The sequence below is a fragment of the Cannabis sativa genome, chromosome X (assembly GCF_029168945.1).
Source record: "Cannabis sativa cultivar Pink pepper isolate KNU-18-1 chromosome X, ASM2916894v1, whole genome shotgun sequence".
Taxonomy (NCBI): Eukaryota; Viridiplantae; Streptophyta; class Magnoliopsida; order Rosales; family Cannabaceae; genus Cannabis; species Cannabis sativa.
Window position 1 is genome coordinate 46,213,366 of NC_083610.1, and position 18,609 is coordinate 46,231,974.

General features: G+C 38.7%; 2 protein-coding genes and 1 non-coding gene across 3 annotated transcripts; 2 read left to right on the plus strand and 1 right to left on the minus strand.

Annotated features, from left to right (window-relative positions):
* Positions 1 to 992: 992 nt before the first annotated feature.
* LOC133032235 (uncharacterized) lies at positions 993 to 6,544 on the plus strand. Its single transcript, XM_061106109.1, has 3 exons — positions 993 to 1,289; positions 1,371 to 2,475; positions 2,586 to 6,544. Exons 1-3 carry the CDS (start codon positions 993 to 995, stop codon positions 6,419 to 6,421), a joined length of 5,238 nt encoding a protein of 1,745 aa, XP_060962092.1. The 3' UTR covers positions 6,422 to 6,544.
* LOC133032852 (small nucleolar RNA R71) lies at positions 1,536 to 1,642 on the minus strand. Its single transcript, XR_009685441.1, has one exon. It is a non-coding gene; the product is annotated as a small nucleolar RNA R71 (small nucleolar RNA).
* Positions 6,545 to 12,628: 6,084 nt separating the features above from the next.
* On the plus strand, positions 12,629 to 14,949 carry LOC133032236 (protein FAR-RED IMPAIRED RESPONSE 1-like). The gene is made up of 3 exons (XM_061106110.1): positions 12,629 to 12,870; positions 13,177 to 14,291; positions 14,528 to 14,949. Exons 1-3 carry the CDS (start codon positions 12,629 to 12,631, stop codon positions 14,947 to 14,949), a joined length of 1,779 nt encoding a protein of 592 aa, XP_060962093.1.
* Positions 14,950 to 18,609: the final 3,660 nt, after the last annotated feature.

Here is an 18,609-nt window from a genome sequence, read left to right on the forward strand (position 1 = left end):
TCTCTTGGTTGTTGTTGTTTGTACTTAGTATTCAAAACTTTTTTAGATTGTAAGTTTGGGCAGCAGCCATGGATGTAGTATTTTTAGCTTGGATTTTAACTTTTTATTTGAATATGAGCTAAGCTTTTGAGGCTTGAATGACTATGAACTTCTAAGTTGGGTTTGATTAAATTTTAAGCTTACTTTAGTATTTGTTTGCCTTTGTTCATTCAAGTGAGTTTCATTTTAATTGATTGTTGTTTCTTGGCCATGAATAACAATTTGCTAAGCTAGATCTTGTACCGGAAGGGCTAGATCTAGTAGTTCAACTTGAATGAAGCAAGTGAAAACCTAGACTTAGGCTTTTCTTTGTAAGTGGGATAGGAATATTTCATTTGCCTTGCATAACTCACCATATTAATGCTTGAATAGTGTTCTGCTTGCTGGTTTGATATAGGAATATATTAAGCTAAATGGTAGAACTAAAGTTGTGAGTGTTGGAAAATTCTCACAAGCCTAGAGGAATTTGTTGTTATCTCTGTGCAGAATGCTGAAGTAATGCTGAACCAATGCTGTACTGACTGTAAAAAAAACCTGACTAGAAGGAATTAGTTATTCAAGCCATTTTTGCCATATTATATTTTTTATCTTGCAAACAATTTTTCTAGCAGCAGTAGTTTTAATTTTAGCAAGTTTAATTCTTGTCCATTTTAATTTTGAATCATTACTCAACCATTTACATATTATTTCTTTTTATTTTAAGTTGTAATTAGTTGATTTTATATCAAACTTTGTTTGCAATCCCTGTGGAGACGATCTTACTTATCACTTTATTACTTGTGTGACTGCGTATACTTGCGTATATAATTTTCACAACAAGTTTTTGGCGCCGTTGCCGGGGATTGAAACTAAAAATTGTGTATTATCAACTATTTTGCAATTTATTTTCTGGTTTAAAGTTTTAATCCTATTTTGGTGCGCTGAATTTTTCTTTTTCAGGTGTAATCTAGTGTATGAACGAGCAAGAAGAAGACCTTGAACTTGCTCCTATTGACCCCGAAATTGAACGCACTTTCAGACAAAGAAGAAAGGAACAAAAGGCTAAAAAACGCTGCAATATGGCCGATGGGTTTGAAATTGGGGGTGCTCATAATGAAGCCAATCCTATTGCTTTGGCCGATGATAGAGCCCGAGCAATAAGAGAGTATGCAGCCCCTATGTTCAATGAGCTAAATCCGGGTATTGTGAGACCCGAAATCCAAGCACCTCACTTTGAGCTCAAGCCCGTGATGTTTCAAATGCTCCAAACGGTTGGTCAATTTGGTGGGTCGCCAACGGAAGATCCTCACCTCCATATTCGCTCATTTTTGGAGGTGAGTGATTCTTTCAAGTTACAAGGAGTAAGTGAAGAGGCTTTAAGATTGAAGTTGTTCCCATTTTCCTTGAGGGATCGGGCTAGAGCATGGCTTAATACTCTTCCTCCCGATTCGGTGACTAATTGGAATGAGTTGGCTGAAAAATTCTTGAGAAAGTACTTTCCTCCAACAAGAAATGCAAAGTTTCGAAGCGAGATCATGTCCTTTCAACAATTGGAAGATGAGACTACTAGTGATGCATGGGAAAGGTTCAAGGAGTTGTTGAGGAAGTGCCCACACCATGGTATTCCCCATTGTATCCAACTTGAGACTTTTTATAATGGTCTCAATGCGGCTTCTAGGATGGTGTTGGACGCTTCGGCTAATGGAGCCATTCTTTCCAAGTCTTACAATGAAGCTTTTGAGATTTTGGAAAGGATAGCTAGCAACAACTATCAATGGTCAACTAATAGAGCTCCTACAAGCCGAAAAGTAGCGGGTGTTCTTGAAGTAGATGCTTTGACCGCTCTAACCGCTCAAATGGCCTCAATGACCAACATTTTGAAGAATATGAATATGGGAGGAAGTGTACAACCAGCCGCTGCCATTCAAAGGGCAGAAATCTCTTGTGTGTATTGTGGTGATGGGCATACTTTTGAAAATTGCCCCTCAAATCCAGCTTCGGTGTGTTATGTGGGTAATCAAAACTTCAACCGCAACAACAATCCATACTCAAACTCCTACAATCCGGCATGGAAGCATCATCCGAACTTTTCATGGGGAGGTCAAGGGGCAAGTTCAAGTGGAGTACAAGGACAAGGAAAGCAATCATTCCCACCGGGTTTTTCTCAACAACCAAGACCTCAACAACCTCACCAACCTCAAGGCTCTCAAACTAGTTCTTTGGAGAGTTTAATGAGAGATTATATGGCCAAGAATGACGCTGTAATTCAAAGCCAGGCAGCATCTCTTCGGAATCTTGAAGTTCAATTGGGGCAATTGGCCAATGATTTGAAGAATAGACCACAAGGCACCTTGCCTAGTGACACCGAAAACCCAAGAAGAGATGGCAAAGAACATTGCAAAGCGGTAACCTTGAGAAGTGGAAAAATAATTGAGTCAAACGTGGCTGCAAAAGGCAGTAAAGAGCCCTCTTCAATCCAAAAAGAGGGGGAAATGAAGAAAAAACCAGCAACTTCAACAATGAAATTCCCCCAGTAGTTACAGCATCCAGTCAGCATTCTGCTGCAGAAAAGCCTTTGCAAAAGCCACCTCTACCATTTCCTCAACGGTTCAAGAAGCAACAAGATGATGGTCAATTCCGGAGATTTCTTGATGTTCTAAAGCAGCTCCACATCAATATACCTTTAGTGGAAGCTTTGGAGCAAATGCCAACTTATGTGAAGTTTTTGAAGGATATTTTGACAAAGAAAAGGAGGCTTGGGGAGTTTGAAACTGTCGCTTTGACGGAGGGCTGTAGTGCCATGTTGAAAAGTAAAATCCCACCCAAATTGAAAGATCCGGGCAGCTTTACAATTCCAATTTCTATTGGGGGTAGAGATGTTGGAAGAGCTCTTTGTGACTTGGGAGCTAGTATTAATCTCATGCCGATGTCTACCTTTAGAAAGTTGGGAATTGGAGAAGCGAGGCCAACCACCATCACTTTGCAATTAGCGGATCGTTCCATGGCTCATCCGGAAGGGAAAATTGAAGATGTGTTGGTGCAAGTGGATAAATTCATTTTTCCGGCTGATTTTATCATTCTAGACTATGAGGCCGATAGAGAAGTTCCGATTATTTTGGGACGGCCATTTCTTGCTACCGGAAGAACCTTGATTGATGTACAAAATGGGGAACTCACTATGAGAGTGAATGATCAAAAGGTTACTTTTAATGTGTTCAATGCTATGAGATTCCCGGATGAGATTGAAGAATGTTCACGTTTGAGTGTGATTGATTCTATTGTGGCTGAAAGTTTTCACAAGGAAGTGTGGAAGGATGAGAAGGTGATAAGCTCTCTTGAAGATCTTGAAGCTTTGAGTGAAGATGAAGAAACCCAAGTTGCTTGGGTTGAGCTGACGCAACCTTTCCCTAAATTCAAGAGATCTTTTGAGTCTTTAGAATTGAAAGAAAGCAATTTCAAGCCTCCAAAGCCTTCCATCCAAGAACCACCAAAGTTAGAGCTGAAACCTTTGCCAAGCCACCTCAAATATGCTTATTTGGGGGAGAATGAAACGCTGCCAATAATTATTTCAGCGTGTTTGGAAGCTGAAGCTGAAGGTTTGTTGCTAGAAGTGCTGAAGAAACATAAAAGAGCGATTGGGTGGACTATGGCAGACATAAAAGGGATTAGTCCAGCGATCTGCACGCACAAAATAATCCTAGAAGCTGGCTGTAGTAACTCCATTGAGCATCAACGAAGGTTGAATCCTGTTATGAAGGAAGTAGTGCGAAAAGAAGTGATAAAGTGGCTGGATTATGGTATTGTATACCCGATTTCAGATAGTTCATGGGTTAGTCCTGTCCAATGTGTGCCAAAGAAAGGAGGAATCACGGTGGTGGCTAATGCGAACAATGAGTTGATTCCTACTCGAACTGTGACAGGTTGGAGGGTATGTATGGACTATCGGAAGCTCAACAATGCTACTCGGAAGGATCATTTCCCGCTGCCATTTATTGACCAAATGTTGGATCGTTTGGCGGGAAAAGAGTTTTACTGCTTTCTTGATGGTTATTCGGGTTACAATCAGATTTCTATAGCACCAGAAGATCAAGAGAAAACCACCTTCACTTGTCCATATGGTACCTTTGCCTTTAGGAGGATGCCATTTGGCTTGTGCAATGCTCCCGCGACTTTCCAAAGGTGTATGATGGCTATTTTCTCGGATATGGCTGAAAGTATTTTGGAGATATTCATGGATGATTTCTCTATCTACGGGGAATCGTTTGGGATTTGTTTGGAGAATTTGGAGAGAGTGTTAACAAGATGTGAAGAAACCAACTTGGTGCTTAACTGGGAGAAATGCCACTTCATGGTTCAAGAGGGTATTGTGTTGGGTCACAAAGTGTCTAGAAAGGGGATAGAAGTTGACAAGGCAAAGCTAGAAGTGATTGAGAAGTTACCAGCCCCTACCACGGTGAAAGGCATAAGAAGCTTCCTTGGACACGCGGGTTTCTATAGGCGCTTCATTAAAGACTTTTCTAAGGTGTCCAAACCCTTGTGTAGCTTGCTTGAACAAAATAGGCCATTTGAGTTTACCGCTGAATGTAATGAAGCATTTTCAAAGTTGAAGACAGCTCTTGTTACGGCCCCCGTGATTGTAGCACCCGATTGGTTATTGCCCTTTGAACTCATGTGTGACGCAAGTGATTTTGCCATTGGGGCTGTTCTTGGACAGCGGAAGAATAAGACCTTTCACTCCATTTATTACGCAAGCAAAACTCTTGTTGATGCCCAGATTCACTACACCACTACTGAAAAAGAGTTGCTAGCGGTGGTTTTTGCCTTTGAGAAATTCAGATCTTATCTTGTGGGAACCAAAGTTGTTGTGTATACTGACCATTCGGCAATCAAGTATTTGATAGCTAAGAAAGATTCTAAACCGAGGCTCATTCGTTGGGTTTTGTTGCTACAAGAGTTTGATTTGGAAATTCGAGACAGAAAAGGGACAGAAAACAAAGTGGCGGATCATCTCTCTAGGTTGGAAACTAACAATCACAGCAGCCACTTAGAAGAAGAAATACAAATTCAAGACTCATTCCCAGATGAGCAACTGCTAGTGGTAGAGCAAACACGGGTACCATGGTATGCAGACATTGTCAATTACTTAGTTGGAGGTGCCTATCCACCTGATTTTACCAAGCAGCAGCTTAAAAAGTTCCTTCATGATAGCAAGTTTTATTTTTGGGATGAGCCATACTTGTACAAGCAATGCCCAGATCGTATAATGCGGAGATGTGTGCCAATGAGTGAAGTTAGAAGCATCTTGGAGCATTGTCATTCAGCTCCTTATGGTGGCCATTTTGGTGGACAACGCACGGCTGCCAAAGTCTTTCAATCAGGATATTATTGGCCCTTTATTTTTAAAGATGCTCATGCTTTCGTTCAACAATGTGATCGCTGCCAGCGAGTGGGAAATATCTCCGCTAGGAATGAGATGCCTCTTAATTGTATTTTGGAGGTGGAATTGTTTGATGTGTGGGGTATTGACTTTATGGGGCCTTTCCCACAATCCTATGGGAATCTTTACATTCTAGTGGCGGTGGATTACGTATCAAAGTGGGTAGAGGCAATTGCTAGTCCGAAGAATGATGCTCGAGTGGTCATGAAATTCCTTCATAAACATGTCTTCACAAGGTTTGGGACCCCTAGAGCTTTGATAAGTGATGAGGGAACACACTTTGTGAACAAAGTGTTGGCTGCACTCTTGGCAAAATATAGTGTAAAACACAAAGTTGCCACTGCCTATCACCCACAAACTAATGGGCAAGCTGAAGTATCTAATCGGGAAATCAAAGGCATATTGGAGAAGGTGGTAAATCCCAACAGAAAAGATTGGTCCCAACGCCTAGATGATGCACTTTGGGCGTACCGGACAGCATACAAAACACCTTTGGGCATGTCTCCATATCGATTGGTGTATGGGAAGGCGTGTCACTTGCCGGTAGAGCTTGAACACAAAGCTTTTTGGGCTATAAAGAAGCTGAACTTTGATCTCCAAGCTGCTGGAGAAGCCCGCTTGCTGCAATTAAATGAGCTTGAAGAGATGAGGTTTTTCTCCTATGAAAATGCCAAGTTGTACAAGGAGAAAACTAAGAGATGGCATGATAAGAGAATTCAACACCGAGTATTTGAAGAAGGGCAGCAAGTGTTGTTATTCAACTCAAGGCTGAAGTTGTTTCCAGGAAAGTTAAAGTCTCGTTGGTCGGGACCATTCACCATTGTCAAGGTGTATCCTTTTGGAGCTGTGGATATCAAGAATGATCAGTCCGGAAGAGTATTTCAAGTGAATGGGCAGCGACTTAAACACTACATCGGAGGGGAGGTTGATCGAGCAAAGACCTCCATCACATTGGAAGAGGCTTGAGGAAGAAGGCCTCGGGTTGTCAAGGCTTTAGTTAATCACATTTGGGCAACCCGAGTGCGGAGGAACAAGATTATATGTAGTTATATATACACTATGTAATAAGTTTGGGGTGTGCCACCCCTTAAAAAGAAAAAAAAAAAGAAGAAAAAAAAAACAAGAGCAAAAAGAAAAAAAAAACAAAAAAAGAAAGAAAAGAAAAAAAAAAATATAGATATATATATAGCTATACATAGATACTTACCTATAATTCTAATTCTCTGGTGTGGTGGTTTTGATTTCAGGTGATTGATTTCAGGTGAAAGCAAACTGGAATGACAGAAAAAGAGTTGCTGCAATCTGGTGTGAGCAAAATTGCTTAATGAAGCAGTAAGTCCCAGTACAGCATTGAATTAGCATCGCTGCAGCTTTCTGAAGCAGGGATGCTTGCAAAATGAAATTGCTGAAGAAATGCTATAGTGATGCTGTACTGGGAGGTCTGGATTTCAAAAATACTGGAAGTGAACATACATGCTCACTGATTGAGGGGTTTTCTTCCAAAAAAAAAAAAAAAAAAAAAAAAAAACACTTATCATAGGTTTTAGTTTGTAATGATAAATACATTTATATGTCAAAAAAAAAAAAAAAAAAAAAAAAAAAGGAAGAAGAAAACCCCCAAATCAGCCTATCCCTTTCATCTTCCTCTCCTGAAAACCCTAGCCGCAAACCACCTTCAGCCTCTCCCTAGCTGACCACCATTGCTTCACCCCAGTTCATCTCCAAGCTCGAACCCAGCCGCACCATTCACCACTCATCCCTGCACAAACTCACAACTTCAGCCATCCACCATCACTAGCAACCATTTCCTCCATTTCAAACCATCCACTCGGCATCCTACACCATTACTCCTCACTCACAACCCACCATTCGAATCACCACGTCCAATCCCAGGTCACAAAAATCGCACCCCTTCCACCATTTCCATTAGCTTCGAACTCCACCACCGAGCAGTTGAACCATCCAAATCACCCCCTCGCTCAACCATCTCCGACGACAGCAACCACGAACCAGCCGCCGTCACAAGCTCTAGCAAGCACACTCGACCGAGGTGTTCAATAGCGAATGCTAGTCACACGCATCATCTCAGCAGCCGGCAGTTGAAGCTTACACATTTCAGCCAAAATCAAAGTGCATCCGGGTTTGAGAATTTCAATTCCAAATTTATTTGGTTGAACGGGTTATTTGGTGAGTATTGTGGCTTGTGTAGCTGAATATTCTTAGGGTGGAGGAGCATTGGATTTGTGTTGTTATTCTGTGATTATACTGTGATATTTGGGCTGTTGAAAGAAAAGTTTGCAGCTGAATTCTATTAAGCAGAGGACAAAATGCCGAAAATTAAGAGATGTGCTCATAAGCCTCCTGAGAGAGATGCTCGGGAAGCTAAGAAATTTGTTTCACCAGCTGCTGAAAAGAAATACCTTGATTCAGTTAGTCACAAAGAATTCTATGTCGAGAGAGGTATGATAATAGGGGATGATGACTTTGGCAGTATGCCGCCATGGCTGATCGAGAACATCAAGAAAAGGAATTGGCTGCAATTTTGCGAAGACCCGGCATCTGCAGTTTGCCAAGTAGTAAAGGAATTCTATGCAAATTTTTTGGCGCATGAACTGCCAGCTGAGATTATAGTGCGAGAAACTAAAGTGAAATTTTCTGACAAAGACATCAACCATTACTACTTGCTTAAAAATGTGACGTGTGAGTTCTCCAAAGATGTCGGTAAGCTCACTGATGAGCTGATGCACAAGATTGTGCCTGAATTGGCCACTCCAGAGGCAGTGTGGGAAATCGATGGGCGTGGTGTATTCCGTTTTAAACGGACGGATCTGAAGCATGATATCAAGTGTCTGTATAATTTCGTGCAAACTACTTTGCTGCCTACGTCACATGACTCCACCGTGAGTCGGGAACGGATGTGGATGCTCTATTGCATCGTGAAAGGCAAAAAGATTAATATTGGCAAGGTGATAGCGAAGGAGATTTTTGACTGTGCACACCGAGTAAAAGGGAAATTGTTTTTCCCGTGCCTCATTACTGAAATGTGCAGATGTGCCAATGTACCAATGTTGAATGATGAAGATCCAGTTCCACGAAAGGGGGTAATTGGTTTCGGGCCTGATCGTGCCCCAAGACGCCCCACTCCATCCACTGCCACAGCTTCCACTTCAAGAGATCCAGTGGAAGAGCGGCTGTCCAAGCATGAGGCCTTACAACAACAAATGTGTGAGCGGCTGCAGACTCACTGGAACTATGAAAGGGAACGAGATGCATGGATGATGCAACATCTTCGTCGCAGCCAGTCCAAAACAGCCGCTGCCTTTCCTGCTTTCCCGGAAGAAATCCTTGCACCTTGGGGCTCCGTCGACAACGAAGAGAGGGACTCTGGTGGTGGCGATTCGGATTGTTGAGGGAGTATTTCTTTTCTCCTGAATTAATTACCTTAGTTTAACTGTGATGTGTTAGTTAAGTGTGCTACTGTTTGTGTTTGTTATGTGTTTACTGTGGTTGTTCAATTTAGTAGTGTGTGTTGTAAGCTTTGAATGTGTTGATCATTTCTTTTGTCATGTGTGTTATAATTTGTGTTAGCTTGCAAATGAGAAACATATTGCTTGTATTTTCAGCTTTGGTTTAGGGTAGCGCTCGATGATGAAACATATCCATTTTCCTCCATTTGTGGAGTGCCTTGGTTTGTGTGTTGAAAATGCTAATTTTAAGTGTTATTTTTGTCTAAATGCTAGCTTCTGAGGAATCCTTTCAAATATTCTGTGCTTGTGTTATCCCACCTTAACTTGAGTTTTTAGAATAGCTAACACTTTGAGAGAGTTTAAGCGTCTAGAATTAGCTAGTGTAATCCTTGAGGCGAAATCCTAGTGAGCCTTATGACTTAGAAATGATTTAGGCCATCTTTGGACGTTTGAACCTTTCTAGCCTTTCCTATGAATTCAATTTTTCCCTAGTCACCCAAGTTTGAGCCATGTAGCCTATTATTGTTGTGCAACCCAATCCTACATCTAACGCCAATCTTAATTTGCATTTCCACATATGTCCTAACTTAATTACTCACTTGTCAAGAGCCAAGTTTCACATTAAGTTTGGGGTGAGTGCGGTGAGTGTAACTTGTGGCGAGCTAATTCAAGGTCATACTTTTAGCCACATTGGGGACAATGTTGGGTTGTAAGTTTGGGGTGGGGGAATTAGCTCACAAAGTATATGAGTATGAACTTTCAATTAACCTTCTCTTGCTATGTATTATATAAGTATAATATAGTAATAAATGTCTTTTTAATATATGAAAAAAAAAAAATCAGCAATGAAAAAAAAAAAAACAAAACAAAAAATACATATGCTTGCAACTAAGTTTGGGGTGTTCCACCCATTTTAGTTCAAAAAAAAAAAAAAAAAAAAAAAGAAGAGAATAAACATAGCAAGAGAAGTCAATTTTAATATCAAGTACTTGTGAGTATTGAATTAGGGAAGAGGGTCAAGAAAAAAAATTTTAAGGAAGAGGCTCGGTTTTTGACAAGTGAAGTGGTTAGGTGTTAAGCTAGTTTAAATACATCCTATACCATACCCTAACCCAAGCCTAACATTCAAGCCTAGTCAAGTCCTTTTGATCTAAGTTGTAAAGCTAAGCTACATTAGTGGAGAGGATTACACTAGTTCAACTTATGGAAGCAAACTTTTTAAACTTGAGGATCAAAGGTGGTGGTTATAGAAATTCAAGTTGTTGGTGGGAAGTATTTGCACACTTATTTGATCAAATTACTCTTGATAAGTTTTAAGGACATAAATAGCATGCAAAATTCTGTTGAAACACACAAGTTCGAGGCATATTCACTACTTCCATTTCCATTTCCATTTCATCTAATTCTGAGAGCGAATTTCGTCCCTAGACCAAGTGTGAAAGAGCAAGATTTTCTCTACTGCAAGCGTGTTAGTGTCGCTGTCATTTTCTGTTCTTATTGTTTAGTTCTCTGTGTTTTTCATTACTCGAGGACGAGCAATACTCTAAGTTTGGGGTGTTAAGCTAGTTTAAATACATCCTATACCATACCCTAACCCAAGCCTAACATTCAAGCCTAGTCAAGTCCTTTTGATCTAAGTTGTAAAGCTAAGCTACATTAGTGGAGAGGATTACACTAGTTCAACTTATGGAAGCAAACTTTTTAAACTTGAGGATCAATACCCCACTACCCACTTCATGTAAAATAAGAATCACCAAACACTACTCCAAGAGAAAGTCCTTCACGACCAAAGTCCCCGTTCAGAGACAATAGCCCTCCGTCTCAATGGAAGTTCCCTCAAGTTATAGAACTTGATTGAACATCCGTTCGGTTTCAATCGTGGTATTTTATATATATATATATACTGTACTTTTGTTACAACTCATCTCATATGGCCGTTGAATCAACTTTTTGTTAGGCCATTTAATGAGATTAAAGCACTTACCTCCATTATATATGTAGTTATTTGTAACTCTACTATATTATTTTAAGTCTATTTTCTTTCTGTTTGCAGTTGTGATTTCACAATGATTCACTTCACTTTTAATTCCACAATTAATTAATGAGGAAAGTGACATTAATACTCCAAAATAAACCAAAGTACAGATTTCATAACAAATACTAATCGTACAACATTATAGCTTGAAAATATAAAATAACATAACTTGGACACTAACACAGTGCATCATTTACTGTTTTTGGGAGAAGTATCCACTCCTCCTTTGTCCCCAACTTCTATATCATCTCCATTTCGGTCCTCACCTTTGTCAGTCGAATCTTTCACATTGTCCTGTTCGGGTGATTTATTTGCACCAGAGCATTCACCCTCATCAAACAGTGAGCAAACAGAATTAAGGATAGCCTCTTCATCATTATCATCATCAGAATCCCACATGCAGGGAAACTCATTAACACAGCAAAGTTCTCTAACTTGCTGCCCAGTGAAGCATTGTCCCGTCTCTCCATGTAGACATAAAGCAGAGAAAGCTTCTATGAAAGATTCATAACGAATTATTTTTATGGAGGCATCAGAAGTAGTGTTTTTGCTTACAACATCTTCGTACCTACTATAGATACCTTCATTTGGTCCATTGAAAATAACCCAGTGTGGACCTGAACTCATACTTGATATATGTAATGCTAATAACTAAATTACAAGTTAATTTCTCTATAAACTTGATGCTGGATTAGAAAACGTCTCAAGTGTGTTATATAAGTTGTGGAGAATAACCCTATAGTACGTTTTTTAGTTAGCTGTACTCTATTGAGATGTACTCCATTGGGCACATCTGATGTGTCAAAAGAGGGGTGGTTAAATTTCTGAATTACACAATTAAATACACGTGTAGGCGTACGTAGTATGGTCAAATGTCAACATTATTCATCAATCCCGTTTTCCCAAAAAACCTAATGTACTACGGTACTGTTCTAACGTACAACGATGGTTTAATTCATAAGAAGATGTAGGTGAAGGACCCATTAATATCAGCCCAACATATATAAATGCCCAACATATATAAATGGGAGAAACTACCCATTCTACTAAAAAATGTCATCACTTCAACCAAAAAAAAAAAGATCCTTACTTTTCAATCTTTATTTTCCACAAATAAAAAAATGTACTATTACTTATTTCCTGACGTACGAAGTGGTTTAATTCATTAAAAAAGGTTAGTAAAGGCCCATTCATATAAGCCCCACAATTTTAAATGTTACCACCAACCCATACAACTCAACAAAATTTCTAAACCCAAAACTCATACAATAACCTTATTTTCCAATTAATTTATTCAAAAGTAAATGTAATTGTACTATTTTACTGTTTAAAAGTACGAAGAGAGTGGAATAGAGTTTGCAGTATTTCAAAGGCCGCTTAATATCAGCCCAACACACTTAAATGTGATCACCAACCCATATTACTCTACAATCTGAGGCATTCAATCTCATAAAATCTAATTTCACTCGACTCACCACTATCTTTCCCTTACTCTTCATCTCTAATTCTTGGATATCAATAACAATCGAACACTGTAACTCTACTCCAGTACATTAACGTCGAAGGAACAATTGGTTACTTATCAGTAAGTCCTTTTTTTTTATCTTTCTCGAAAACCATTCCTTACCTATTAACTTTATCATTTAATTTATTAATTCAAACAGATACAATATGGAGGCCGAGTCTCAAGCAGAGAACATGAATGAGGAACAAACCTACGAATGGGAAAGCATAACAGCAGAGCTAAACATCATAAAACCAGTGAATGAGATTCAAATATGTGACGTCCTAGGCAAGAGTCTCGACAAACTGGGAAAATGGGAAGCATTCAACGAAATGTACGCGAAACAGATGGGTTTCGGCACAAGAAAAGATAATGTACGACGTTCTCACGGAGTCATTGTAATGCGCAGGTGGGTTTGTTGTTCCGAGGGTTACAAAAGAATCACAATAACGGAAAGACAAAGAAAAAAGAGACCTCATGATGTCACTAGAACCGGATGTCAGGCAACATTACGTATTTTACTCACATAACCGTCTAACACTTGGAAATGCAAAGAGTTCAGCACAATACACAATCACGACCTCGCTTCATCAAGTGAGGTACAATTTTTGAGATCATACCGAGTAGTGTCCGATGGCTTGCTTGCCCAAGTTAGGTCGATGAACTCCATTGGAATTAAAACTGCCAACATAATGTTTCATGTTGCTTTGCAAAGTGGAGGTTACGAGAGAATGCCATGTCAACTTCGAGATGTCTACAGCAGGGTTGCTGGTGCCAAGCGAGAAGAAAATATAGAGACGGACTCGGAAGGAGCGTTGGGATTTCTTGATTGTCTCGCACAGAGGGATCCAAATTTCTTCGTTGTATATCAGGTGGATGAGGAGAATCGATTGGCTAACTTATTTTGGGCAGATGGAAACTCACGTGTCGACTATGTGGCTTTTGGGGATGTACTAGGGTTTGATACCACCTACATGACAAATGAGTACAATAAGCCTCTCACTGTTCTCATTGGCGTAAACCACCATTTCAACACATGCATCTTCGGGTTCGCTCTCCTCCTCCACGAGAAGCTTCCATCCTATCGTTGGCTACTTCAAAAATTTCTCGAATGCCGTGGAGATAAGAAGCCAAATGTTGTAGTTACTGACCAAGATGTGGCCATGAAACAGGCCATCATGGAACACATGCTTGATGTTACACACCGTCTATGTGCTTGGCATCTCAATACAAATGCTTCCAAAAAGGTTAAAGATCCGATCTTCTTGAAAAGATTTAAAGATCTAATGTACAACTACTACTACGAGGAGGAGGATTTTGAAGCAAGATGGTTAGATGTCGTCGAAACCCAACAACTAACAGATAATGAATGGTGCCAAACAACATTCGACACAAGAAAACAGTGGGCAGAAACTTATTTAAGGGGTTTATTCATTGCAGGAATGAGAACCACACAACGTTGCGAATCGATCAACTCAGCCCTAAAAAAAATTTTAGAGAAGAATTATTGCTTGCGTGAATTTGTAACAACCATAGATATGACAGTCTCAAAGCTCAGACACAACGAGACTGCAAATGACTTCAAAAGCATATGCACTCGACCTCACCCACCTAATCCTACATGCTTGACCACGTACTACAACCAATGTGCTGAATTCTACACAAGAACTATGTACCACAAGGTTGCTGAGCAGCTTGATTTAGAGAATAATTATTTTGTCATAAGTCAGGAGCAAGAAGGAGAGTGGCAAATATACACCATTGGAAAGTTTCAGCATCCGGAAGTCCAATACCGAGTTCATTACTGTGAAGGCCAACGAGCACTACACTGTAGCTGCATGCTATATGAAAGTCAGGGGTACCCTTGTAGACATTTATGGGCTACAATGAAAAGATTAAACATGAGAAGAATACCTAATACTCTTCTCATGAAGCGATGGAGCAAATCCGCGAAGACAAATCTCCACCTACATTTTAACCCCCGGCACAAGAACAACAACACATTTATGAGATGGCTAGGTTTGGATCTCTCAGCTCATTAACTTATAACTTCACTTTCTATGCAGCAAAAACAGAGGATTCGTACACGCGTGCAAAGGAAGAGATTGAACGGCTAACTCTAATGTTCAAGGAAGAATTAGAGATGAGTTCCAATCCAGAAGGACAGACACCACAACCTGGAAGATATCGTAACAACCCCAACATTATTAAAGACCCTGAAGTTGTGAGAACAAAAGGTACGGGAAATCCAAGGGAAGGACCGAACGGGGAGCAGATCCCAAGAAACTCAAGACATTGTCGCATTTGTCGCTCATCAGGCCATGATTATCGACGGTGCCCAAACCGTCAACAGAATACTGGATCTCAGGGGCAACAGTCAGCACACAATCAACCAACAACTGACTCATTCAATGAACACTCCAACGCGTATTTCCCTGAACCGCCTTCCTCCACACAAGAATCATACTATGGTCATTCATATATATAACTAGCTATTTTTAACCATTGATGTTTTAAAGTTTATGACTCTAGTTATTGCTTCAAAAACTCTACATTTATATACTTCATGTTATGTTTGTCGTGCTTAAGGTATTTATCTCAACAAATCTCAAATTTATAATTAATGAACAAATAAATTATTTTACCCAAGAAAATTCAATCTTATAAGGTCAAAATTTCCATAGTAATTAATTTTTTTTATACACAATAATAAAAATAAAAATAATACACCAACGTAAAACTCAATATATACCAACACATTATTTCATAATTTATAACAAATTATTCTTAATAATGTACTACGAAACAAAAATGAACGTACTCTGTACCTGATATTTTGTACTCGGTACGTGATATTTTGTACACTAATTTTACTAAACAGCATGCATAAACAATTAATGTACTCGGTACGTGATATTTTGTACTCAACTACAATTCCAAAATTACATACATGATGTAAAATACCAAAATAACCCCACTCCGACAACATGGACCCACTGCCTACAGTATATTTGTACAATTAACTGCCACGAACAGTAAAGCTGTTGTGCTTTTTCTTACTTTAACTGACGTGAACAGTAATTTAATTGTACCTTTTTATTTTTTAATTAAAAATACAAATGCACAACCGGTTACCAAACCTAGAATAATCGGTTGCCAACTTAATTAAATAATTAAAAAATAAAACTATTCTAACGTGGGACCTACCTACCGTACACGGATTGCAATCCGTGTTTTGCACATATGGGCACAAAATCGGCTGCCTAGATTTATATTAATTGTATTCATTTTTTTATTTTCAAATATATTTGTTAGTTTAACTTAAATTTGTTTTTGAATAAAATTGTTCACACGTGGATAGTTAATAAAATGATGTGGCATTATTTTAAATGACATGTCTTGCCATTTGTCACTCAGCGTGTCAGAAAACGGCAAGGTACCTACGGAACTTCCAAAACTGTAATAGAAGGTATTTTTACCGCCAAAATTTTAATTTAGGTATTAAACTGCAACCAATAAATAATCTTACCTATTTACGTCGCAAATTACTCTAATTTTTAAAAACTGTTTTCAATTTTAAAAAATAAAAAATAATTTTTAAACTATAAAGCCAAACATAAAAGGTGTTTAGCAACTATGAATCTGAGACCGTCGATGCATTTCATTTTTCGATCGTATCCAATCCAACGACTGATATTGGTCCACGTGTACCGTTTCTTGACGAGGCAGGCAGCTATCGTTTCATTCCTTTACCCACCAAATCAAAGCAATCCTCTCTCTCTCTCTAAATCTTTCACTCTTTCTCCCTCCTATTTTTTTTTAATTATTATTATTATATTCTGCGGCTGCACCGACGATCTTCGGTGCATCTCCGGCGACCGTTAAGCTCAGGTTCATCTCCTAATCCTCTCTCTTTCTCTCTCTCTCTATCTCCATGTATATATATTTATATAATCTTATCTTTGTTTTTGTTTATTTTTTCGCTGTGTATGATTTCTGACTTATTATCTTAATGAATCACTAATCCAAATGCTCATGGCGGAATCGGTGATACTCTTTCTTATCAAGCACAATTTCGTTATTTGTAATATTGTAAAGGTGTTTAGGTATTTATAGATTTGAATTCTATCGCTGCTTTTCCCAACCCTAGCTCTGTTTGTTCCCATTTCTTTCTTTTTATTGTTTGATTCCATGATGAGAAAGTTCAATTTTCTAGATGTATTTATATTGCAGGAGTATCGATTTGTATATGTGTGTACATATTGTGTAATCTGTACAGTTTTCCCACATAAATTGATATGAAATAGAATTATCATCAATGTATGATGGAATCAAGAGGTGTGTACATTTTCATCTCATTGTTTTCCCTATATTTGATAATTTTGTGTGAATAAGAAAATAATTTTTTTCTGTTTTTGCCATTCAATCTGTTTTTTGGGGCACAATGTCATACGAAGTGAGAAGATTTGGTTGGTGGATTTTATGTTTGGAAGTTGGATTTTGGCATAGAAAGAAAAATGTAGGGAAAAAACAGTGGAAAAAAAAAAATCAAAATTTCATGTTCGATAATCTATTGAATCAACTTTTTTTCAATTTCCTTACCTATTTCTTTCCCCACCAAAATCCAATTTCCAAACATATCCTTAAGAATTTAAGAATATTAAACAAAAACTCTAGATACTGTATTGATTGTGAAGCCAAATGCTGAGTTAAAGCATTGCGTCAAAGTTCCTATTGTAAGATTTTCATGGGAGTTTGTCTACATTTTCTCTTGTTGATGCTAAATCAAAAATAAATAATCAGGAGCATTGTTATAAATTTATGATTTATTAGATTATTAGGATTTTGTATTATGTTTATTATTTATTCATCTGAATAATGATGCTGTATTGTTACTGGGATTTATCTAATTAAAGTTTAAATAAGTTTAAATTTGTAGAAATACATAGGCTTAATTAGTTGTTTGAGTTATTTGTTCTTCATCTTTTATATATCTTGCTTTTTTTTCTCTTATTAATTTTTCTATTTCTTTTTTCTTTCTTTGTTTCGCACTCTGTAGTTCTGACCATATTTCTTTTGAGACCAATTTTTGCAATTTAGTTATTGTTTTATGATTATTGACATCCTTTAAATTAAATTAGAAAGTTGGAGCACAAATTGTGGTGCATCAAAGTCTGTTTTTGAAGTGAAACCAATAAGTGGAATTGCAGGTGACCCTAAAACTCATAAATATCGTTCATGATCAGAGAATACTGTGTACAACTTTTACAATCTTTGTATAGAAATACGAAACTAACTAAATGGGAAACAAGTAGATTTACTAAAATAATAATAAAAAAAGATCATTCTAGAAATTAGCAAATATAGAAGAGAAATTTGATTTTCTATACTTAAAAAACTTAATTTTTTTTTAAACCAATACATTTTACACTACAAAAAATATGATACTTTTTTCAAAACCCTAAAAATACCCCCCTCTATCTACTTCGTCTCTCTCTCTCGGACCGAACAAAAAAAAAAGACACAGTGATCCGATGGTCGGATCATATGGTCCGATGGGGTCTGACCAATCGGACCCATCGAACCATGGGTCCGACCATCGGACCACTGTGTCTCTCTCTCTTCGTCTCTCTCTTTGTTTCCCTCAAACCGAAACAAAAAAAAAAAATGCACAGTGGTCCGATGGTCGGACCATATGGTCCGACCATCGGACCACTGTGCATTTTTTTTTCTGTTCAGTCCGATAGAGAGACGAAGAGAGAGAGAGGGACTGTCGTGCGCCGTGAGTGGGGGCGGTCAACAGTGGGTGGGTGGGTTTGAGGCTCACGGTGAGAGAGAGGAAGAGAGAGGGGGTGGGGGCGGTCAACAGTGGGTGGGTGGGTTTGAAGCTCACGGTGAGAGAGAGGAAGAGAGAGGGGGTGGGGGCGGTCAACAGTGGGTGGGTTCGATCTACGGTAATTGGGTGCGGTGGTTAACCGTGGGTGGTGTCGATTTTTGGGTGGTGCGATGGGTTTTGGGTGGTGCAATGGCTCACGGGTTGGGTTGGTTTCCTTTGACAGAGAAAGGAGGAAGAGAGAGATAGTTGAGAATAATGAGAGGGGTATTTTAGGGTTTAGGGAAAAGTTGTCATATTTTTTGTACTGTAAAA

Coding starts and splice junctions, on each gene's coding strand:
- LOC133032235 (XM_061106109.1), top strand. CDS start 993: ATGAACGAGCAAGAAGAAGACCTTGAACTTGCTCCTATTGACCCCGAA. Junction 1,290..1,370: donor TGTTTCAAATGCTCCAAACG/GTTGGTCAATTT, acceptor GATTCTTTCAAG/TTACAAGGAGTAAGTGAAGA. Junction 2,476..2,585: donor AAACGTGGCTGCAAAAGGCA/GTAAAGAGCCCT, acceptor ATTCTGCTGCAG/AAAAGCCTTTGCAAAAGCCA.
- LOC133032236 (XM_061106110.1), top strand. CDS start 12,629: ATGGAGGCCGAGTCTCAAGCAGAGAACATGAATGAGGAACAAACCTAC. Junction 12,871..13,176: donor GGAGTCATTGTAATGCGCAG/GTGGGTTTGTTG, acceptor TGCTTTGCAAAG/TGGAGGTTACGAGAGAATGC. Junction 14,292..14,527: donor AGGCCAACGAGCACTACACT/GTAGCTGCATGC, acceptor CTTTCTATGCAG/CAAAAACAGAGGATTCGTAC.